We start from the raw sequence: 24,131 nt of genomic DNA, 5'->3' as shown, positions 1-24,131 counted from the left end.
GTTGAATTTTATTTATCATACAATACTGCTCATTGACCTCCATTTGTAATGAACATTAATACATAGAATGTCGAGTCAAGAAATTCAAAACAATCCTTCATCAAAGTTATCTAAATTTGTATTGAAGACTAGCATTGCTTAGCTTTTTTTTGTCAAATTTTATCCAAGACACACAGGAGTATTTAATTCACAAAATTAATTAACAACTTTGGTCTACTTCTGAGATCTAATTGGTGTAATTTGCTTGCGAAAGGACTTCCTACTTATCGTTATAATACGACCTCGCTTTTAACCAAATGGTCGGAGATCAGAGGGCACTTGTTCACAGCATCCTCAACAACAATTAGCGTAGAAAACAAGATGTAGGTACTTCGCATCCAGTTAATACCTAAAAGAGGATATTAAAACTTGTACTATTATAATTTATCTATGGACAGTGACTTCGCGGGAAACAAAAAAAAACAACTGTTTTATGACGTCATTTGGAAATCATTTGATATACAATTTGCAGTCTTTACATTTGCCACGGCCATTTCAAACGGGCAGCGTTCATGATTGGCCACTGTTTATCGTAGCACCAATTGTATGCTATAAGTTTTGAGTAAACTAACGTGACTCAAATAATTTCTTTTACTTTCCATCTTTTTTTAACACGCCACAGGTCAACTTTCAGACACTAAACTTTAAAATGACGATTTTTAGATAATCTTAGTAACTTTATGCTAAGAAAGTGATATAAAATGATACATTATATACACTTTGAAGTGCTTTTACTAAATAAGGGGAATATTAATTAAAACAGTTATGAAATATACTTTATTCACTACAAACTAATTATTCATGAAGTAAATAATACATGTTTTAATAAATTACGATAAAAAATACATATATATCAGTTAGTTTTATCAAATCTAATCTAAATTTCACAATACAAATTTCATATATATTATTCTATTTGTAAGAAAGAATTAGCGCATATAAAGACAGACAAACAAACAAAAACACAATCGAACTGTAATTCATACATCCGGCACAAACAGCAGCATGTCGATACATCCGAGGTAAATCGTATTTATAGAACTCCTGTTCGTATTTAAACCAATCCCATCTTTGTAATTTGGATATCGAACGTCTTAGGATCAAAGTGAAGATGCCGCCATTGCCGATTTCTGAACAGTGGTTGATTAAAAGAGTATGCGCAGTGGCGTTCAGCACGCGGATTACCTCAGGATGACGTGGCGGATTATCTGCGTACCATATATCTGAACAAGAAAAGACTGGTCATTAAGTAGTAGACATACAACTGATGTCTGCGCCAACACAACTCTTACGTCTTCAACAAATGTAGTATAAGTAAAAAAACACAAGCATTACCTATTCCCCTGTCTCGCATTTCTTTTTCAAAAGGTCTCAATTTCTCAGCAATCCAAATGCCAGGATCTTCTGGCGAGTAAATGTAAATCTGCTCCATAGTCTGTCCATCTTCATCCCACATCACACGAACTCGACGTTGAATATTAATGCTTCTTTTTATCTGTCTTTTTAACCCTATATCGAGCCAAGAGCCAGCCAAAGCATCACCTGACCAAGGATTGCTTTTATCAGATCTCCAATTCTTGTCAGTATAGTTTCTCGGTGGAACCTAGAGATTTACAAAAGAGACTTAGACCGATTAAAGTAACTAAAACTGTAAGATATAAAAAGTTGTATTTTATTACAAATATTAAGGCCATGAACTTATACACAATTTAGTTAAGCAGATTAACACCATGCGCTTAATAGCTCTTAACGTTACGCCGCCATTTTGAAAATGTTTCAAAATAATAGCGCTAAAAAACGAAATCATGATAACGAGCTGGTTAATGAGTCGCGTGTCGAAGGTGTTATAATTCTAAGCAGTACTTACATCCCAGTTGACCCAATCATCGCGGACCTGGTACGTGGCATCGGTAATGTACAGAGATACGCAACCTATTTCATTGGGTTTGTCGGTCATGTCTGGCGTGTGTTGTGCGTAGCCCACACCGTACCATATCCCGAACACGTCATCTACGTTAAAACGATGCGACCAACGAATACTCTCCCCGCAGAGACCTTGAACTGGGTAAGTGTATAACGTAGTTACCAAAAAGAACGCCAGCGCACGCATGGTGTCTCTGGGAACTGCGCAAACAATATGCTAGTTGTGTTGATTCATCGGTTTCAATTAGTAAATTAATGCAGGTTGTTTTCGATGCATTGAGCGGATGATTCAGAATACGGTGCTTTATTAAATTAAAAGGATACGCGTAAATCGTGTACTATATATTGCGTATATTACGCCCGTTACATTGCGTATATACTGGGACTGATAATTAAAACAAAAATAACAGAACCGAAGCTTAGACAAGTTCAATAGTTTTCCATAATAGATTCCAACGAGAAAGTTCTTTTATATAAAACATGTTGGATACCATAACCTATTATTTACGTACTTCGTCAAATTCGATCTTAGTGGCCATTTAGTTAGCATTTCTAGTGCAGAAAATTCTACTATAGACCGTTCTAGTTCATCGCAAGTATGAGGTTATCAATAATTTTAAGAAATGGCTAATATCCAATAATCCAGACGAAGTACTGGCGAACTATTTAATAGAATTCAATAGATATCTAAAAATCAGTAGTATTTACAATTAATGTATACCCTTTTTCATTCTCGGTCTGTGAATACTGGGTGTGGGTTATAATTTCAAAATAAACCATGAACTGTATATAAGATATTTACTCTCTGATTACATTTGGTGAACATGAAAAGCTACATAATAAAACTACAATCATCAACATCTCGCTAATAAAAACGCAACTATGACGAATAAAGTTCCAGTCAATTGAATATTTGTAGCCGAGTTTTCGCAGACACGTTGCAAAGCGGAGGTTGATAGATGTTTGAGTGTGAAGATGTTGTGAATGCTGGCGAGGTCTTCTGGTGTCAGCTGGTTCTCGTTTCTGGATAACACGACGCTGTACAGCTGGGAGTGCGGCAGACGCATGCAGAAATTCAATACCAAGTGAGTCTTTGCTACTTTCAACACTTGTATCACTCCACCAAAGAACCGGTACATCTTCTCAACCGCTGGAAGAAGAAAGAATATCCGTCAAATTATCTTTTTTTATACCATTATTATAAAGAGGAAATATTTGGATTTTCAAAAACTACTGGATCTATTTCAAATTCTTGCACCACTGAAAAGCTATGTTATCACTGAGTAACATAGGCTATATTTTTACTTTCTTTCTTAATTTCACGCAGGCGATGTCGCGAGCAACAGCTAGACATAGTTTTCAATAATCATACTAGCATTTTCCTACTTTACATGTTGTAAAATCATTTTTGATGTCTAAGTAACGATGAAAGGTTATCTGTAGTAATAATTATATAATAAGTATAAATTGAAAAGGATTCAGTTAAAAATTATATATTAAAAGGTACTGCTGACACCTCGCGTTGGTGTTTAGCTCTACTTAGATTTAAGCTTACAAGAGTACTGCTTAGTTACAGTCTTATTTCATTCGTAAGGCTTCTTCTTAATTATATTAGACATCTGTTACATTCTATGTATATTCTCAAATATTTCAAATACATAATAATTTCGCAATCAAAGTTATTCTAATTAATATTATAAATAAAATAGTTCATGTAGGGTTTTTATTAACTAGAAGGTTAAGTTAAAAACACGCAATATTAAGATTAAGGTCTCCATGTTTTCTACTGGGTTTTTAAACTATTTGAAAATTTAATTACTTAGATTTTAATCGTAATGGAACAAATACATTAAAACTAATTTTAACAAACAAATAATAAATTAAACGTACTTTTACCGCAATGGCGCATGAACGAGTGTAAGACCAAATTAAACTTCCATTTAAAACGAAATAAATAGGAAAGATATCTGATCAAAAGGTAAGGTCTGTAGAGCAATGTCCAATAAATCGTGACTAAGACGACTTACATCTATTGGGCACGTCCGTGGGCCAGAAACCTTTATGCGACGTGTTCACCTTGATGTGGTACTCATCTCTCCAGAGACCCTCGTTCCATTCAAGCACGAAGTGCCGGATGCGGTACTGCTCGGGCAGGCCGTACGTGCGGCTCACGTATGGAGAATTTGTCAACGGGAGGTACGATGTAGGCGGCGTGGGCTGAAAATAAAATACCAAAAATTATATACAAGGAAACGTAGAAATGTAGGTAAAGGTAACATTCGATGGATAAACTCGTTAGAATATTCAAACATTTGGATTTATCTTCAAATTATAAATCGAAATTTAACTTTAATTTATAATTAAATGTCTAATTTTCTATAAACGTATACAATAGTTAACATTATTAAATAAACACTTTGTATAAAGTCTAACCTCAGCTATATTAATAGACAGCTGAGTTTTCTTGTGGGATTTCATACAACATTGTGGTGGTGTTAAGTCACTATTGTTTGAATGTCGTGTAAATAAAACGACACAAGCATACTAATATTATATGAGAATGAATTATGCAAATCGTGTTTAACAATCTTAGAACAATAACAAATGACGCACAAACTACATTAATTGATGAATAATTTAATCAATCTATCTTAGATCATAATTAATTTTAAATTTAAAAAATCGTCAGTCTTTTGTTGGGTTAATTTACTTTGTAAAATGTAAACTGTGGTATAATTTAAGATGATATCGCATTAAATTAGTCAAGTTGATTATTAAGTTATTCAAATATTTTAATGAAATAATGATCTGATTTAATTTAACTCTATACTTACTAAGTTACGATTAATCAAACCACCCTGTATGTAATCTTCAAACTTTCTTAACTGTATAATCGGACAGTAAGGATTGTATTCCGTTATAATTCTATTATCTTTATGGAATATGTACTCGTGTAAATACCACATTCCCAACAGAGCATCTATATCAAAATCATGAGTAGGTTTTAAATCTGGGCAGTAGTTAACATTTGTCGAACACACGGTCGTTAAGAGAAAAGCAAATGATACGATAATGAACTCCATTTAAGTATATAATTGAAGGTAATTTTCGTAAGTGCTCCTACTAATTACTGTACATGTGGTTAGAAGACAGAGTGATATTAATTAAGGTTGTAACTCCGCCTCTTATATCATAGCTCCTCTATCTCTTGACCCACTAATTGTAACGACCTTTACATCCTGCAAATTGCTTGTCACACGTTAATATGCTTGTAAATTAAAATTAGGTTACGCCTCATTATAACATGATTGATACACTGTTTATATTATTATAATTTTTTCGATTAAAATCTTTCCATTAGTCAACGACACGATATAATTAAATTTGAATGTTTTAACACTAAAACGACAGGTTTAAATGGTTTGGGATAGTCCAATCTCTGTCGAGGTCTGTGAAAGTTACTTGTGAAACATGCCATATATCCTGCTAGACAAACAAGAGCTCGTTAAATTCGGATAAGAAGGTTACATGACTATTGCAGAAGAAATTGAGAAAGGTCAACGAAATTGAATTAGTTTAAATACTTTAACAATAAATTGTTTATAAAACGATAAATGAAAAGAAAAAAATACAATCCTATTGAAATATGATATGAAAACAATATAAAAGAACAACTACAAACCTGTATATGCACTTCCCTTATGTCAATATGAAAACATTCCTTGGTATGTTCAATTTTATACTCTCCCTTAGAATGTGGAATCTTCTCAACGCCGTACCAGACTCCGGATATCTGGTCCAAATCAATTTCACCGAAGTACGGCGATAAATCATCACAGTATTTATGATTCTCGAAGTAATAACTACTCTGACCGTAGCACTGAGTATAAGCTAAGCTTAATAAAATCAGTATGAACGTTTCCATTTGGATTAAACCCGGATATCGGGATAAAAAGTCGGGATAAAGTGAACCGGGTGTACCAGGCGACTATACGCCGCAAGAGATAGCAGATGGATTAATCCGCGAACGACGCGGACGATCCCTACTTTTAACACGTGGGCGGGATACGAAATGAGCTCCCTCAATTGGCAATGCCACACCGTGGGTAATTTTCTCGTTATGTGACAATACTTCCTTCATAAACATTAACACTGTCTCCTTGGTAAAACGATAAAAAAAAATTATTCCAATTGAAACTTTGATAACAAAATTTAGATGTTTATGAAGGAGCCTTGCTTCAATTTGGACAATGGTATTTAACATATTAATTTCGTAAATCTTTTACTTAACAACTGAAATTTAATGCCATTTACTCATAGTTACTAGTTACTTATTTTTATCACATTATATAGGTTTAATAATGTGAATAAAAAAAACAAAGCTCCTTCTTTCTTTACAGTCTAAAGAATTTCTTCATCTTCTAAGAAATTCCGATCATAAGAAAATTTTCCGCCGGCGCTTTTCTTGGCATACTTGGATGCTAGGAGAGCAGAAGCCTCCAAATAACGAGCACAGCATCGACACAATGCGATGACGTCAAAGCGAAGTACATATTGATCGAGTCACCACACTTGTAGTTGGAGTGAGACAGACTCTGCATTTTATAAACTTTAATAAAATATTATACGTAAATTGTAATAATATCCCTAATTTTTATATCTATGAATCTAATTGAGCAATATTAGACATAACGGCTTCTTTGTTTTTTACTATGTCGTAGATTTTTTCTGAACCAATCCTAAAAAGGGATATACAATATAGTAGATTCTACAAGAGTTGAAATGATAACGCGTTGACGTCATCGTTCGTAGCAGAGGGTATGACGTAGGCCTGGCTTAAACCGAGGTTGTTCGCACTAAGGGCACAGAAATCGTAGGATATGACCGTAGATTGGCGTAGCAGGGTAAAGCGTAGCCCTAGTTTGGAAAATAACATCGTCATAGAATTTTCTACGTCGTTTGCATATGTTAAGAAGTTAAATCTTCTGCTCCTGTACATATAAGTTTTTGAACATAACTAAATTATGTTGTTATTAAAAGTATAATTTTAAAGAGACCGTAAATTTTAATATTACTGAAGAATAAGAAAATTAAAACTGAAAAAACATTTATCTTTCTAATATTATAAATGTGATAGTTTAAATATTGTAAATGTGAAAGTTTAGATGGATGGATTGATGGATGGATGTTTGTTAGAGTTTGTAGCCTAAACGGCTGAACTGATTTCTATGAAATTTGGCATAGATGTAGAGGATAGTCTGGAAGAACACATAGGCTATTAACTTTTGTTTATTTTTTCAATCCACGCGGACGAAGTCGCGGGTGAAAGCTAGTTTTAAATAATTACAAACGGAAGAATAATGTTTCTTTTGCTTTGTACCTAAACGTAGAAGAAAAATGGTTTATTCGCAATACTAGTGTAGCCAATATTGTAGTTGTAACCCTCAAAGATTCTATGTACCCTAAGTACTCGGAAAACATAATTACTGTAAGTCTGTTGGCTTGTACAATCTAGGATTAGTTCTAGTTTTGTGTCTCCACATAAATATGTTTGCTTGGTGGTTAGGTATTGGAACGGACGAAGTTCGTGTGTTGCGTTATTTACGAATGTCCCCTTACATAGTAATAAATTGTTATTAAATAAACTAGCCTTAACAAGAGCAATTTTCGTAAGAATTTTAAGAATTATGCCCTTATCAAAATCCTATCTAATTGTAAAAGTATAGAAATATTGCTATATAAAAATTGATATTAAATTATTAATTTCACTTTAAGCGGTAACTTTCGTAGTAACAAACGTTAAAAGAAGGTTTTATGTTTAACAAAATCGTAGCTCGTAGCGTGTAGCGCGATCGTAGACCGCTTTGCTACGAAAGGCTAAATGATGACGTAACGGATTTGCTACAAAAGTCCCAAGGCAACATAAGTTGTAAGGCAATGCTGCAACCCAGTATCGCGCCAAACGCGACGCCCCGCGCAAGTTAGTGGGACTCAATAGGGGAGCATGACAGACAGGGGATGACAATAGTTTCACCCCAACTATTAAGCGACGCTCGAAGGGTAGTATGTCGTAGCGATTGGGGTAAAAACACCGAATAGGCAGTTTGCGATTGTTATAAATATACATGAATAATATATTAAGAAAATATTGCGAACACTCAAACGTTTGTCTAATTACCCGGATACTAACAAATATGTTACAAAAGTACACTACAAATCTTGACAAAAAATTGAGACATTTAGAGTTAGTTTCAGCATTCAATTTTTTTTTTTCACAAAATTAACTTTATCATTAGTATCAGCTATTTTATATCCAAAAAAGTAAACACTTTTTATTTGCCTGCGTAAGCTCCACGTTTTTCTAACAACCTGGTACAGAGGGGTCACGTGAATCGGCGTTATTCACAAGGGTTGTTTGTTAACACGTGTCGCCTATTCTATACTTAATGTTAATAATTGTATCGTAAAAAAACTAACATTAGGTAACCAAAGTAGTGAGTGAGTAAACGGTTATATTAATTTATTCAAAAAATACACCGAAAACTGTGTTAATTGTTATTTTTCCATGAACTTCCGAATGATTTATATAAAGGTTTATTTCGTAGTTCTTTGTTTTTATTTAACTTACTATCTAGTTGCGTGCCAAGATATGCTTGTTAAGGTTTGTTTATAGTTGCCTTTTGCTATATATCAGACACGTTATTTCAACATTAGTTTCAATGACAAGTGAAATTACTTTTAACTTTAATAGTTCTAAAGCACAAAAGTACTTCTAAAATGTCAGCATATCAATAAACTTGTAGTGCATAAGTCTAATGCGAAAACAACTAACTTTAGAGAGTAATGTATTTGTTACCCTTTGGCATTTAGGGTGACCTTTGCAAGGGGTGAGTCCCAGTCGGACGGACGTTATAACGGAGCTTCGGCGGGCTTAGAGGTCGATTGTACTAGGATAACATAAAATACAGGATGCTGCGACCCCTATCGAATATATCAACCACGACCTTTAAGAGATTCCTTCACAGACAGAAGCTATAAATAGAGATTAGAAGATAACTACAATGGGTTTGTTTTATTTACGACTAAGATTAGTCTACTGATATGGATCTTTTTCATCTTATTTAGAACTATACAGATGTTTCTGCATATCATTATCATTGCAGGGTTTATCCCATTTAATTTGGGATCAGATCAGATTTAATAGTTTTTATATGCTATTAGTATGTAAGATTTAAAAATAAATGCATTGATATTAATTGTTCTGTAATAGGTTAGTGTAATAAAAAGCGACAAACGAGAAAAAAACTCTTTTGATAAAAGTAACATTACGACACTGTTTTAATATATTTTCTCAAGGATGTAGAGAGGGATTACAACATTTTTATACAAGTTTTCAGCAGTGGAAACGTGGCTGCATTGAAATAACATCGGCGGTATCTGTTAACAAGAGGGAGGTTACAAGTATTTGGGCGCTAATTTTCTCCGCCCATACATCGTTAGGAGGCGGCGTTGGAACGTCGTTACATGGCTATCTTACTAAGGCAACATAAAACCTTAGTATGTAAACTGGATACGCTAAGAGGAATCCTGCAATCCTTTAGTACAAACGAAAAAAAAAACAATCTAAACAAATGGTCACGATGTAACTTCAGACAGGAAATATAGCTAGGCGACACAGAAATTTCTTCGCATGGTATACGCAATTTAATATATTTAGAAATTACTGAATCAATTACATAGCTAGTGTTTACAAATCGTTTATCGTTCAATACCTACGTTGCTCGAAAGCTCATATTTATTGCAACGAGCAATATTGACATTTCTACGGTTATGTCTACCGCATTTTTTTAAGTAAGAGTAAGCTTTAGGGATTTAATTTGTAAAACTTTCTACTTTCTTCCTAAAAATGCTACATATAATAAAAGACGAACACTTGAATGACTTACCTCTACACTCTACACAATAAAAGCGTGTTATACTTTTAAAGCATAACAAATCTTGCAATCTCAATTAACCTTGAAACCCTCTGCCATTCCTGAATAAACAAAAATATGACTTTACATGTCAGTTATACGTAGATTTAAATTTGTTTCAATAGAAAAGCTCTCGAGATAAAACAGATACCGGTATCATAGGAGTGTCCGCTCCGCCCTAGCCCGCCCAAATGCGTTACGTAGGGCGGCAACAATTTTCCACGGGCGTTTCTTGTACCAGGAGAATATGAATGCTGAGGAGTCACAGCATATCTTCTAAACATTTGCGTCAGCTGTACAAAAAACACGCATGCGCAATAGTTACCCAATAACTCAACCAATCAGTACAGTAACCATTGTTTTGATTGTTTCAAAACTTTTCGACAGTTGGTAATTGTAGGTATCATGAAATATTAAAATCGGACACTTCAGATACGTACTTAAATGACTAAAATCAAGGAAAAAGGGTGCTTGGTATTATAATAATAACATCGGTCTAGTCCTCATGCATTTTTTTATTAATTTTATTGGTGATGATGTGGTTTGGAAAGCAAAAGATCTTTGGTCCATTGACGCAAAAATTAGATCATTAATTTCTATTAATCGCTTAAAAAAAACTAAATCATTGTGATGACGTCTTTGCTGACGTAAGCTATCGACTCACATGTTATATTTTACGTAATGTTCAGGGAGCGGGCGAGCGAGTGGCGACATTTCACAAGATGTAAAGGGATGGGGTGTTGCGCCCCGGCCGGCGTACGGCGTCGTAGGTCGTGACGCGACCGAGTGACGTCACTGGGGTGTGAGGTTGCGCTACAGGGAGGTCTCTCCCCGGTGAAAGTCGGCGTCAGTACGTTTTGAACCGGCGCCGTCGCCACTTGTCTCAGTTCAACGCTAACTACGCGTATAACCTTAAAATCGCGTAATTTAACTAAACAGAATTCAAATACATGTAAAAATATCAAGCAGTGGAACTGTGAATGTACGTATAACTTTTTATCCAGAAACATTTCGTTTTATTTATTAAACCATATCCATATTTATATTAGAACATGACCTAAATTGTTATTTGATATTAAAAGTTACCTATACTTGATTTATTTCTATAAAAGTATCACAAAACGCATATAATTGTGTTAATTCTTACTATGATGTTTTTACATTGTTGTATTATATAGAAAACAACAGTAAACAATGATTCTGAAAATTCAATCGCCGGAGAACGGTTATTAAAGTGAAACATTTTTTTATCATGTAACTGTCCATCACATTCCTGTAAAAACATTTAGCTCATTGACAGGACTAACGAGGCCTACGACTTCTGTTAACCCAAGATTTTTATTTACAGTCTAATTTCAGCGGCGATGCACGAAAGCGGCTAAAAATAAAAACGGGGTTCGCGCGCTCCCGTCGCCCGCCGCCGGCTCGTATTTTCATACTAGTTACACTATTTCTGTCTGTAAAGCAATAAGATATTCTACATGCGAGTGAAATCAAGTGGACAACTCTCGTGTGGACAATGAGAAAAGTGCGTAAAAAGAAACCGACTGCCGCGAGGCGAATGTGAAACTTGTGTTGTTTTAATATAAGCTAACTTTATTGTGCTACGGAATTACGACGCAACTTTTTGAGGTAAGCAAATCTTACCACAATCAACTACATACTAACATTAAAAAAGCGAATTCACTAATGAATAATAGAAACAAAATATTAGAAACTAAATCGCTAAAACCTTTTTATGGCTTTATAGTCAAAAAATCCTTACCAAATGGATTTGGCACGGATCTTTTGTCACTAATTGAAACCCCTCTAAAAAATAATTTCAACGTTAACGTTAGATCTATACGTACGTCATGACGGTAGTTTGTACGTAACGAATACAAATAACTCGTCAGACCGTGTCCCAGTTATTCGAGTGCAAGTCAAGGCGACTATAGGCTAATACGGTCCCGAATTGTACAACTGTTGGATTATTAAATTGCCTCTTGGAAGAAAAAATATATTAACCTATTATTAACAGTCTTATAACTACAAAATTTACTAAACTCCAGCTACGAATCGAACTCCTTTGTAATGTTATTAGCGTGTGTAACGTCATGTTGAATTCAGACAAAAAAATAAATCTAAAGTTTTATGTAAAGTGTAAAGAATTATGTAGGCTTAAAAAATGTTGGACTATTATGTCTACGGTGATATAGGTTAAATCTTTAAGACTGGAACACGTGCCACAACTCGGTGCAGAATTTAGGTACAAGCGCGCCGCGGCGGTATTATAAATAAACAAGACAATGCAATTGTAACAATGCGAATTTTAATCAACAGACTTGAGTCTTAATGTATGTTTTTACTGACGAAACACTCATACAAAAGAATGTATATGCCTGTTTATCTGTTTTATTATTAATATGATTCTCAAATGTCATGTTATGAATAACTGTTTTTGTTAGAGTGCAAAAGGATAGGCGAGGACATTTCTGAACCTTCAATTGTTTGAGGCATATTATCTAGGATTTTTCTAGGACAGTTGTACAGGGAAATCTAACAAAAAACGGCAATATCGGACTACTGAAAATTACGATATTAACTTACACAAACGATTAACTTTCATTCGACCGACAAAATCAAAACAAAACACGGTTCTGCGAAGGCGCCACGAATTCTCCATTTCACATTTTCTCGGACAAAACAACTGAAATATACATCGGAACAGGGTCATGATAAAATACTAAACAACCAGATTTAAAAAAAACAACTTTATTTTCATTGAAAGTCAAATTCAAACATTCTACCATTATATATATATGTAAACTACCCATTACAAAATCCATAAAACACATGATACAAAATAGTAATTCACTATATCTACTTAGTTATAAAGGATTATTCCCAACCGCCTCCCCGTTTTGTCCCCACGTGAGAGTAAAGTTTCATCCGTCTCACGATCCAGTCCCACTATCACCAATAAAGTGACAGATGGAACCTTTATTAAATAAAATAAGTTCCAACCGACCCATCATTGCAAAAGGTGGGACGGATGAAACTTTTCATTCTCAACTGTCCTCACGTGGGAACAGAGCTGGGTGACGGTTGGGAATAGTCCGTTATAAAACATTTGTAATTATTTTTTTTTTTGTAAATGAATTAATTTATTTGTATTGAAACTAATGTATAAAGTAATATAACCATCAAAGATACATAAATTATTCTTTTTAAAAATAGACATTTACTTTACAAGATTATTATATAAAGTTGTTATAAATTGAAAATAAAGACATTTGTCCAACAACTTTAAATTAAATTTTATTTATGCGATATTTGTGCGAACAATTAAAATTAATTAAATTCAAAAGAATTCTGTCTCAATATTTTTAATTCAGTTTAAACATAAAAGTTAAGTACAGACAAAAATAGCTTAATAGAAAAGCTGCTACTAACTTTATTTACTTAAAATTAACATGTATGAACAAGAATTTTGATTACTTTTTCTAAGATGGCGCTATTTCTCAACTTAGTTTAACAAAGTGTGTCACTAATTGTAAGCTATATTATGCAATGGTAATTTTAAATAATTGTAATATATAATATTATAATAAATATAAAAAAGTTAACATTGCATCACAATAACTAACAGGAATACATATATATTATTTGCGATTTTAATATTTTTTAAATAAAAAAATTCTTTTCTCAATAACTATAATACACATTAAGACAAACAGTAATGAAAACATCAATAAACTAATATTGCATTTCAATGACTAGTGAGTAATATTTTATTTTAATAACAAACCACATTGATATTATTTTCTTGTAACTTTTATTTTAATTGAAGCACTGCCAATATCAAATTTTTACAACAACAAACAAAAATGTTACACTTTCTTTCATACAAGTGCAAAAATAAAGTACATAATCCAGGACTTGTCAAGTACATTTTTTTACCCTTAATTAGATGTAGTTTTTTGCAACAATATCAACTGATTTTTTAATAATATCATATTTTTGAATTTGAAATCAACTAGTTCAAGATTTCTTTAAATTAGTTGTTTGTCACTCTGGACACTACCAAGTTAAGGGTTACAGATACCAAAGTGATAATTGACTAGAAATGTAAACTGTTAATATGCAGTATTTGGAAGACATTATTTCACTGTCCGATTGTCTCATTTGAGCTTAAAAATATTTGTGACATATTTAATACTTACTTTTCTACAATTATAATATACATCTAACACCAAAATCTATTCAAAATTTTTTCAGTATAACACATCAAAAAGGCACTATAAAATATACAACCACTATAAAATCTATTTTAAAAACAATAACATCCTTAACTACTTAAGATTAATTTTTAAATATTGGATCTAAATATGATGTTACCTTTGGCCATATTTCATCAGATGTGCGGCCTTCAAAATTTTTTAATATACCTTTATCTTTATAAAAATTGATAACAGGTTGCGTCACACTTTTATATATTTCCAGTCGTTTCAGAACAGCTTCTGGTTTGTCATCCGGCCGCTGAATTAAGTCTTCACCAGTTACATCATCCTTCCCCATCACTTTTGGTGTATTAAAACCTATATTATAAACCCTGCCCGATGGCAAATGCACCCAACGATTCTTCACCCTCTCTATTATTACTTCAAATGGAACTTCCAGATTTAAAACTACATCTACAGGTTGCACTTTCCATAGAGCATTTGCTTGAGCAACTGTCCTTGGAAAACCATCCAATAACCATGGCTTATCACTGTTCTGTTTTAATTCAGCAATCATAAATTTAATTATTACATCATCTGGCACTAATTTACCTTCATTCAAATACTTTTTAACTTCTTTTCCAAGCTCAGTTTGTTTTTCTATGTGATCCCTTAATTTATCACCACTTGATATATGCTCTATGTTGTATTTTTTCACAATTCGGGATGAAATAGTCCCCTTTCCGGATGCTGGTGCACCGAGTATTAAAGTTTTTAATAATTTAGCCTTTACAGACATTGTTTTAAACGAGCAACAGGCCAGCAAGCTTATATAAAATGACCTTTGCTCAGAATGCACTTTAGACTTCACATTTATTTCAACTGTGCGACATCAAATAGCATACATGCGACTTCGATGTGTGTGTTGAATTATCACCAATATTAGACTTACATAGCCGGTTATTCATTATCACAGCGAAGTTGATAAAGTTGTTAATTTTTATCTTTTGGAGGTTAAATATTAGTTGCAAATAGAAATGATCAATCCAACTGACACCAGTTGTGGGATATGACATATGTAACAAAAAATATTAAATCACTTATCTCAATAAAATATTACAATAAAAACAAAAACTTTTTACTTTTGCTTTTGTGCTATAGACAGAATTTTTTGTTTTGATGTTTAAAGCAGTGGCAGATGTCAAACGTAGCGTAAATGGCAGCGTTCAAATCTATTATTGAGCTACGTTCGTAAGCTTAAAGCGTCATGTGTTGAATTATAATATTGCGTAATTTTATAGTTTGTCATCAATTTTATAGCTTTGCTCTATATGATACTGTAATTTCGATAAGATTTCCTTGAATAAAAATGCTTTCCACGGCCTGAAAACAATGTTTACTAAAGTATAACTCGACGGTTTTTGCAAAATGAAATATCTAACGCCTTTAGTAACATTTTGAATTTCTTTGTATGATTTTTTTCTATTTTGAATTGGCAAAATTCATGCATTCTCACGGTATTTTAACCCTAACAGCCATTAAAAAATTAGACTATATTATGTATTTAGCTATAAGTGTAAAGATTTTTAACATGTTGCTAGACTTATGATACTTTGATAAAATTGAACTCCACGGTAGAAACGCCAATATTTTCATTTTTTTTGCAGAATGGCGCTCGTAATGCTACCGTGTGATCTCCCCTGGTGGACTTCTGTACAGCGACATTTAAAACATCTTCTCTTGGCATCAGCTCCCGTTAAACTCACAGCTAGTATGTTGAAAATTCATGACATGTGCAAGTAAGTATCAAATAGACAATTTTTTACTTATGTAAATGTCGGTATTATACAAATAATTAAAAATCAAATGTTCTGTATTTGTGATAACGACATTAATTATCTTCCCGCATTACTTACAAAGCCGACCACAGTTCTATGCAATCGTAATAGTATATAGTATGTCTATCCATTCTCGCTAAAGAATCACCGTTAGTGCGTTAGTGCCTTGAGTCCACATAATTGGATTACATATTACGATACACGATATACCTGTACAAACTGAGTCTATTGTTACCATGTCCAGCCATATGTATTAATCAACTTAGGGATGGATGGAGTCACTACTTTAAGGACTTGATGAAATGAAAATTTAAAATGTAGAATTAACTGTAACCTTACGTATTGACATTGATTGCAGTATAGGTATAGATCCAGATGATGACATCAAAGATCCAGATCTGATGAAAGGCTTAGAGCAATTCCTCGAAGAAGAGCTGTCGGAAGAAGAACGCAGAAATTTCCTCGATAACACAATTAGAATCATGGTGAACAGAGCACTACACCTTAAAAGATGGCGCCCACCTAAAGGACTTATGTTTAGTTTACAACAACAAAGTTTGTACAATTTTAACGGTATTTGAAGTCTTCATTAGTTGTTTAGAAGTATGTAATATGACAGGACATGTATCTTTCAGGCGATGTTACGGAACTGGATTACAATTTTCTATCGTCACTTGTTTCTCATGCATTTTTCTCGACTTTCCCTAAAAGAACGCTCAAAACGCATCCGACTTTACAAGACTTCAATTTTACACATTTTTTTAAGAATTTACACAGGTAATTCACAAATATCTAAGGTTATTACATCCCTACCTGGGCGTCGCCAGGAAGATCTAGGCGGCTAGGCTAGGTTAAGGGATCCCTAAATTGAAAAGTACGGTACGGTATTAGGGGTTTACAACACAAATCCACAGAGAGACCTTTAAAATTAATAGTCGGTTTTACGTAAAAACAACTGGACCACTTGATAACAATTTGATAAAGAATAGAAATAATGCTACTAAACCTAGCCTAGATCTTCGGCTGGCGACGCCCTTGCATGGCTTTGGAGTTTTTTTAACGTGATGTTTATTCAATCTTACAGAAAATCACAAAAAAACAAACTAAAAAGCTTACTACATTATTTTGAATGGTTGGACAAGAATAGCAACGAAGGCACCGTTAAATTAAGTAGACAGGTAAACTGCTATTAAAAATTTCGCGAAATGTAAGATAATTGGGACATATTATTTAGTTAATACAATATTACTATTGCAGGTAATGACAGCAAAGCAATGGTTAACAATAGAGGATTGGTTAGAATGTACGTTGCCGTTATGCAAATTGTTGGTGAGGCATGAGGGGCGGCCGGAGCGATGCGAAAACGATGACGCCATTAGAATATGTTTCGCTAGCAGTAGAGTCGGTGGTGATGTCTTAATTGATGGAGATACACAGGTAATCAAGAATAGCCAGAACGGCGTTAAGACTTACGTTGGGGAAAAGTTAGACCATAACTTTAATCTTTAAGGAATCGCTGACAATGTTCATGATGCCGGAGCTCCTACCTGTCATGCTGTCGGTGGAGTCGCTGGAGGACAACGAGGTGTTGAAGGCGGAAGGAATCAGATTGTTCAGCAGGATTAGCGACAAGCGGCAAAAACCTAACATCGAACTACTGTCCGAACCTAAAACAGTAATGTCTATAAAATCATCCTATCATACAATTATCACAACTTTCAGAAACTGTTATATTTAAAGTTTCGATTTCTTGTATAGGTAACGGTATGTCTAATGGACGCCGAAGACTACAGCGCTTTGCCTCTCGGTCAGTGGGAAGAAGACAACGTGCTACGGGAACTGAACAAGAGCCTGCTCGCCTTTCAGCAGGCGCCTATGAAGAGTCGCGACAGTCAGCAACGACAAGAGAGGAGACTGTCACCTATCGGTTAGTATTTCATACATTGTCGATTGTGTGTGATGTTGTGATGTTGGCTACAGCCTGCTAGGTGTGATCTCCTTAATTCCACGGAACAAGAAATCAAAATGTAAAGTTGGTCGAAAGATTATTAAGTATTGATTCTAAATATTTTATAGTAAATACTTAATTAGTTTTTCTTGCTTATTTCTGCCACGCCTGTCTCTAAAAAAGAGTATAAAATGTAGTATTTTTTTACAACCTTGACCCGATAACCATACGAAAGTAATCCAATAAACACTAAGATCGTTAAACTCAGGAAGTAATGACTAATCCGACAGTTGTAAAAGAATTGGGTAATGAAGCCAATATTGTTAAATGGATTATTTTGGTTTTCGTGTTCACGTAGTAAACAACTGTAATTTGTCATAAATCATAAACGAACTTATCAACTTTTTAAAGAGTAACTACCTTCAATAACTAATTATTTTACGGCTATTGCTCACGTCTATTTTGGTGACGGCACCGACCAGTTGCAAACCCTGCGGGGGTCCTTCTTCAGGGCGAGTGTTATTGGGGATGAGTCACGGTCGCGTGCGCCTCGCACTTACTAGCTAAATACTATATTTACTACTAAGTAAGTATAGTACTTAGTTAGTAAGTTAACTACTACTTACTTACTAAGTTATTTCAATGTTTGTACCTATTATACTAGGAATAAGATTATTTTTCTTGTTACCAATAGGGGAATCATTCAGCAACACTCCACCAGAGGTGGAGGCGACGGTGATGATAAAGCAGTCGTCGTGCAGCACGGTCAACAGCTGCAGCAGCAGGAGCCCTTCTCCGCAGACATACTGCGCAGCCACACTTAATTTAAACGATCCAAGCAAGTTACAAACTTAATTAATTAATCGCTCGAAAAATATATGGTACTAAATATCTTAATACTAGCATTCGCCCCCGACTCCGTTCGCGTGGAATTAAAAAAACATAAGTGAGTAGCCTAAGTCTTCTTCCAGACTTTCCTTTACATCTACACCATATTTCATCGAAATACGTCCAGCCGTTTAGGCTACAAACTTTCGCATTTATATACTTAGCACGATTTTACTAGAAGCCCAATATACCAAAATGGCGATAGGTACATACAAAATTATAAACAAATTCTCATGGATATAACAGCTCTCAGCTCTCGTTTTTTTTTCAGGCGTAGAATTAACGAAACGTAAATGCTGGTTATCTCCTGATGGGGGCGTTTTGAACAACCGAAGAGGAAGGTTCATCGTATTGGGCTCATCGGGAGAGTGCCTGCCGGTGACCAGGAGTCCCGGCCTCATCAACCTGGACACTCAAGAAGACAGTCTGTATTCCAGCTGTAACTCCAGCGACGACGAGTATCACAGTGCAAACGACAGCTTCGACTATGGTAAATTAAACGAGTAATTTCTAGTAAAAATCATTACCGTATCATGACAATTTAGATGTTTATATATTTAAAGATTATGTAATTATTTTCAATACTTCTTTAAACAAAGCAACATTCAAAAATGTAGGTAGCGAGGATGAAGGAAGAGGCGAAAGCGCACGTCCGAACTCGTTGAAGTACTACAAGGAGCTGTCGACTGAGGAGAGGCGGCAGAGCTTCGCGGAGAGGCTGCGCGAGGCGCTGCGCAGAGAGGCGGAGAACTCCTGCACCACCAGCACCACCGGCGACTGGTCCACCGACAGCTCCAGCTACGAGCCAGGCGTCAGCTTACCCGGCGCGGGGACCAATGGGAATGAAGTAAGGTAAGCAGTTTGTTCAACAATAATCAAAATAAAAGTGTTGTGGAATCCAGTTTGATTAAAGGCACTACCGTAATCTTGGCCGACATTATCTCAATTCTTAAGAAAGATGATTTATCTTTAGGGTTTCTCATGTTCAGGGTAAAACGCGGCAGCTCCGTCGGTTTCGTGCTGACCGACAAAGAGATCTTGGATAACGGCAATACTTCCTTAAGCCGGCGACCGATTGAAAGGAAGGAAACGGGGAATAGCTCAAAATACAGTTTTAGCACAGAATATACGTAAGTGAATGTTTAAACTTAGTTAAAAAAAATCACTCCTTAAGTCTGACTCATTGTAAATTGACATCAGTAATTTTAATTGCAGGTCAGAATTGGAGGAAGTGTACGAACAATTCAATCATTGGTTAAACGACCCCATTTGCAATAACACAGCGGAGGAAAACAAAAATAAAGAGCTGGATCCGCGGGATTTGGCTGTGATAAGGTAAAAATGACGAAACACCGAGCCCTCTCCTCCGCTGGTTCAACTGACTTTTTCTACAAATTGCGTTTACTTACCTCAAATTTTCTTTAAACAAATAACTATTATAGTCGATAGCTATTTGTAAAACTACTGACTAGCTATAAAATATATGGTTTGAAGATTTGCGGGGTCTCTGCTGAAGCGCACGCTGAGCGAGTCCATGGCGAGCGGGGGCGCGGGGGCGCGGGGCGCGGAGGCGGCGGAGCTGTACGGGCGCGACGGCCGCGACCGCACCACGCCGCGCCGCCTCGCGCTCGCCGCGCGCTCGCTCTCGCTCGAACTCGCGCGACACAGGCACCGCCTCGCCGCACATTTGGTCAGTTACAATTCAAATTTTAAACTTTTACAGCTTCAATAATTTCCAAAATCATAGCATAGGATATAAAAGTACACGCTCCATTTAAATTAAAGTTTTAGGGGTTTCAAATTAAAAATTAATGCCTTAATATGTTTTAACAGATCGCTTAATGTATGTATGTATGTATGTATTGTATGATGTATTTAGTTTTGTGTTTAAACAGCTTATGTGTCATAACGCAGATAAAAAATTAGCGATAACCCTATTTTACTTTCTGTACAAAGCATACTCTTCGTATCTTTGTCTTATAAATTACTGTAACACACAAAAATATACCCTAACATAGTACGCAAGTTCATTAAAATGGTACATCACTGACGTCTTACCATTAATTTATGATTGATGTTTTGACAGAGACGTAAAGTAAAAGAGTCAATACCGGAAGAGATATTAGAGAGTACGAGAGAGAGGTGCAATACCAACAATAATAGAGAGCCGAATGAAGCCGCCTCACTCGACTCTTCCACAGACACATCTTCGACGCAGTTGTCCAACCCCAATTTAAAAAAGAAAAAACTCAATTGGGTTGTCAACATGATAGTAGAGACGATAGAAGAGACGGTCGAATGTGAACCGGTCACTGTCAATATAAAGAAATCTAAGGTTAGAGCGTCTGTCTGTCTCTAATACTCGGACATTTGACGTGTTTACTAACTACGAAAGCACTTTCGATAACGCTGACTTGATCAAGTTTGGATGTTTATTGGGTTAATACTTTGTAACAAGGATTTGAAGTCACGTCAATAAGAATTTTCTTATATTTATAATTCAATACAAGGCAATCCAAATTGTTACAAAAACGTAATCCTCAGCTAGATGCCACACTTCTGTAACGTGTGTTTTTAATTGACTTATCCTCCTACGGTTTGATAATTCACAACGGTAAGGGAGCTAAACACGCAAGATTTCTTCCCCTAACTTAAACGTAGGATGCTTTTATAAATGAAGTAACCGGTTGAAATTTGTATAAAAATTGGAGTGAATTATATTTTGTTTGTATCCTCATCCAAATTAGCGTTCTGTAGATCAAAACGCGCGTCATATATAAGCTAAAGTAATTGTTATAGTTTATATATAAAAATTGAAAACTGTGGTGAAGTAGAGGCCAATGCATGTGCGTTGCCAGGGACGAAGATTGCCTCCCCCCCCTGCCCGGGAATCGTAAAATGTAAATTAGATTTAAATTCTACAGCTAGATCATGGCGCCGCTCATTATTAAAGAACCTATCTGCGCATTTATAATCTTCGATGACATTTGTTATTTCTGTCAATGTAACTAAATAACTTATCATCCGATCTAAGATTGCAACTTTTCTTACACATACACACAAGAAACAAACGTACACTTTATTGGCAAACTCTACTGCTTTTGTTTACTGAATGACGCGCGCTTTATTTGCTGTTTGTCGCTTTACATTTTAGATAGAAACTAACAAAAATTCATATTATTGTAAAATAATAAAGATTGTTGCTTACACAGCTATCATTAAAAAAATACAGTTAAATGTTAAAAAACCGTACGTCAATGCTGTTCTTAATTTTGTCGAATTATTAGTTACAAGCTAGTCGTTGTTTTAAGATCAAAGTCAAGATGTCCTAAGTGAAGGCAGGAGACAAAGATCTCATTGTGGCAAGGCCTATTTTAAAACGTTGTCTATAATAATCTTTTGTTTCTCAGCTAAACGAGCTGGCGCACAAGATAGTGTCGGGCGGGTCGTGCCGGCCGGTGGCGACGGGCAACTGGGGCTGCGGGCGGCGGCAGCGCGGACACCCGCAGCTCAAGCTGCTGCTGCAGTGGCTGGCGGCCAGCGTCGCCGGCGTACCCGCATTGATCTATTATACCTTCGGAAATGAGAAACTCTTTAAGGTATGTGTACACAAAATATCTATAATCCGACTAATTTTAGTATATATTTCGGATCTCGCTCTGAAGATGTAATAGTTTTAATCTTTTCTTTCTCTCCGAAACGCTTAACTTTCACATATGTGAAGATTATTTTGTTTAGACATTACTATTTTATTAAGAGTCTATGCCCATATTGATCACAAATTCTGTTCGATAGCTGGACACACTGGTTCGTGTGCTGGTGGATAGAAAATGGACAGTCGGCCAGTTAACACGAGCAGTGCTGAAGTTCGCACGTCAAGTGCTGCACGAGCCACACGTCATCCCCGACAACCATTCCCTCTTCGACGAGTTGATCGGCATTGAGAAAATACCAGATGACTACTAGTTCTGCGACGTTTCGACGTGACAGCGATTGTGGCGCCAAAAGACGCCATCTTATAAATATTGTATTTATTTATAGGAATTAATTACAAAAAAATACAGTTGTAGAAACGTTTTAAAGTGAGTTAAAAAACGTTTTGTACGGCTTTAAAACGTTGCTACGATCTGTGGAATAAAATTACAACTAAATTTGACTATTCGTACTGAATATGTATGCATTTATAAGTTGAGACACAGATGTCTTCGTATATCTTAATGCATTACTCGTTACTTGTATGGAATGTGATTTTGGCAGCTGTGTCTTATTTACTCAAGACTAGTGCAATTTAAATAGCGTTAATAACATAGTTACATAAAAGCAATACTATAATTCGAAATACGATTATACAGACTTAACGAAAATATTTTTGTACAAAATTATCAGTACAAGTATAACAGTAGGGTTTTTTATAAAATCAATATAACTAATAAAACTTTTAAGGGCAATTTACAAATAAAAAAGCATGTTATAAATTTTACTTATTTAAGATATTATAACGAACTTTTGAACATTTTCGCATTTGTTATAAATACGCTGAGCTGGACTTAATCCAAAAAAAGACGCAAAAACAATATTAGTTACTATTTGTTACCTTTAATTTCAAGTGTGTGGGAAAAGTAGGGAAAGGTGACAACGTATCGTAATAGGTAAAGAGATCACAAAAAATATACAGTTTTTTATATGGTTATAACTATTATTGCGTTCTCTGGTTGTTTAATTTCGAATATTGCCAAAAGCAGAATCCATAATATTCGTTGTACACTTTAATTTGTTATGAAAAGAATTTGAACTATGATTTCTCGTGAAAAGATCCATTTTATCGTATGGTCACTTCGCTCAGTGTAATGTTCGATTCTAAGAGTTTGTTCGAAATATCATTTGTCGATATTTAATGCACTTCAGTGTTGCTATCATAACTTCACACAGTGGCGCCACCTTGGCCTACGTTTCTTTTCGAACAGACTCTACTTTTAAGTTATAGACATCGTTTTACAAAGTCTTCCACTGATCGAATCTCAATGTGTCCAAAGGTTTTTTGATTTTTGTGACTGTACGTCTACCAAGTGATGAGTAATAAATTGCGTCATATAAAAACATGTGTTCTTATTTCATATTTACTAGTTTCCACCCGCGACGCTGTCCATGTAGAATTAAAAAAAAACAAAAGCAAGCAGACCATGTGTTCTTCCAGACTATCCTTGCTGTGCTAAATCTCACTAAGATCCGTTCAGCTGTTTAAGCTACAAACTTTAACATACATCCATCTATCCAACTAAACTTTCGCGTTTAAAAAACTAGCACGAAGTAAGTTAACCAG

At 35.1% G+C, this 24,131-nt stretch overlaps 4 protein-coding genes across 5 annotated transcripts; 1 reads left to right on the top strand and 3 right to left on the bottom strand.

Annotated features, from left to right (window-relative positions):
• Positions 1-951: 951 nt before the first annotated feature.
• On the bottom strand, positions 952-2,155 carry LOC106110975. The gene is made up of 3 exons (XM_013292944.1): positions 1,907-2,155; positions 1,375-1,642; positions 952-1,262 (listed from the first exon to the last, which is right to left on the bottom strand). Exons 1-3 carry the CDS (start codon positions 2,147-2,149, stop codon positions 952-954), a joined length of 822 nt encoding a protein of 273 aa, XP_013148398.1. The 5' UTR covers positions 2,150-2,155.
• A 614-nt stretch (positions 2,156-2,769) lies between these two features.
• LOC106111091 lies at positions 2,770-6,008 on the bottom strand. Its single transcript, XM_013293063.1, has 3 exons — positions 5,645-6,008; positions 3,990-4,179; positions 2,770-3,112 (listed from the first exon to the last, which is right to left on the bottom strand). Exons 1-3 carry the CDS (start codon positions 5,885-5,887, stop codon positions 2,817-2,819), a joined length of 729 nt encoding a protein of 242 aa, XP_013148517.1. The 5' UTR covers positions 5,888-6,008; the 3' UTR covers positions 2,770-2,816.
• Positions 6,009-10,648: 4,640 nt separating this feature from the next.
• LOC106111229 lies at positions 10,649-23,902 on the top strand. 2 transcript variants are annotated; one of them, XM_013293248.1, is made up of 18 exons: positions 10,649-10,917; positions 11,284-11,567; positions 15,805-15,936; positions 16,334-16,530; positions 16,611-16,752; positions 17,060-17,153; positions 17,233-17,412; positions 17,486-17,650; positions 17,734-17,902; positions 18,618-18,761; positions 19,083-19,301; positions 19,429-19,663; positions 19,801-19,941; positions 20,027-20,146; positions 20,306-20,501; positions 20,898-21,146; positions 22,222-22,410; positions 22,607-23,902. In XM_013293248.1, the coding sequence occupies exons 3-18, from the start codon at positions 15,806-15,808 to the stop codon at positions 22,775-22,777; spliced, it is 2,742 nt and encodes a 913-aa protein (XP_013148702.1). In that variant the 5' UTR covers positions 10,649-10,917; positions 11,284-11,567; position 15,805; the 3' UTR covers positions 22,778-23,902. The 2 variants fall into 2 exon arrangements, with proteins under 2 accessions (XP_013148702.1, XP_013148703.1); XM_013293249.1 differs by lacking the exon at positions 20,898-21,146 and having other exon boundaries at positions 10,651-10,917.
• On the bottom strand, positions 13,262-15,289 carry LOC106111231 (GTP:AMP phosphotransferase AK3, mitochondrial). The gene has a single exon (XM_013293250.1). It carries the CDS (start codon positions 14,934-14,936, stop codon positions 14,280-14,282), a length of 657 nt encoding a protein of 218 aa, XP_013148704.1. The 5' UTR covers positions 14,937-15,289; the 3' UTR covers positions 13,262-14,279.
• Positions 23,903-24,131: the final 229 nt, after the last annotated feature.

The sequence above is a fragment of the Papilio polytes genome, unplaced genomic scaffold (assembly GCF_000836215.1).
Source record: "Papilio polytes unplaced genomic scaffold, Ppol_1.0 DF824180.1, whole genome shotgun sequence".
Taxonomy (NCBI): Eukaryota; Metazoa; Arthropoda; class Insecta; order Lepidoptera; family Papilionidae; genus Papilio; species Papilio polytes.
The sequence above is the reverse complement of the archived record's forward strand: the minus strand, read 5'-3'. Positions and strand labels throughout refer to the sequence as shown.

Excerpts from the sequence above, each read along its gene's own strand:
- LOC106111091 (XM_013293063.1), bottom strand. The coding sequence starts at position 5,887 with ATGGAAACGTTCATACTGATTTTATTAAGCTTAGCTTATACTCAGTGC. Across the intron at positions 4,180-5,644 it reads TAAGGGAAGTGCATATACAG|CCCACGCCGCCTACATCGTA; the intron begins GTTTGTAGTTGT and ends TTTTATTTTCAG. Across the intron at positions 3,113-3,989 it reads CACGGACGTGCCCAATAGAT|CGGTTGAGAAGATGTACCGG; the intron begins GTAAGTCGTCTT and ends TTCTTCTTCCAG.
- LOC106111231 (XM_013293250.1), bottom strand. The coding sequence starts at position 14,936 with ATGTCTGTAAAGGCTAAATTATTAAAAACTTTAATACTCGGTGCACCA.
- LOC106110975 (XM_013292944.1), bottom strand. The coding sequence starts at position 2,149 with ATGCGTGCGCTGGCGTTCTTTTTGGTAACTACGTTATACACTTACCCA. Across the intron at positions 1,643-1,906 it reads ATGATTGGGTCAACTGGGAT|GTTCCACCGAGAAACTATAC; the intron begins GTAAGTACTGCT and ends GTAAATCTCTAG. Across the intron at positions 1,263-1,374 it reads AATGCGAGACAGGGGAATAG|ATATATGGTACGCAGATAAT; the intron begins GTAATGCTTGTG and ends TTTCTTGTTCAG.
- LOC106111229 (XM_013293248.1), top strand. The coding sequence starts at position 15,806 with ATGGCGCTCGTAATGCTACCGTGTGATCTCCCCTGGTGGACTTCTGTA. Across the intron at positions 16,753-17,059 it reads TTTTTTAAGAATTTACACAG|AAAATCACAAAAAAACAAAC; the intron begins GTAATTCACAAA and ends TCAATCTTACAG. Across the intron at positions 17,154-17,232 it reads CCGTTAAATTAAGTAGACAG|GTAATGACAGCAAAGCAATG; the intron begins GTAAACTGCTAT and ends TTACTATTGCAG.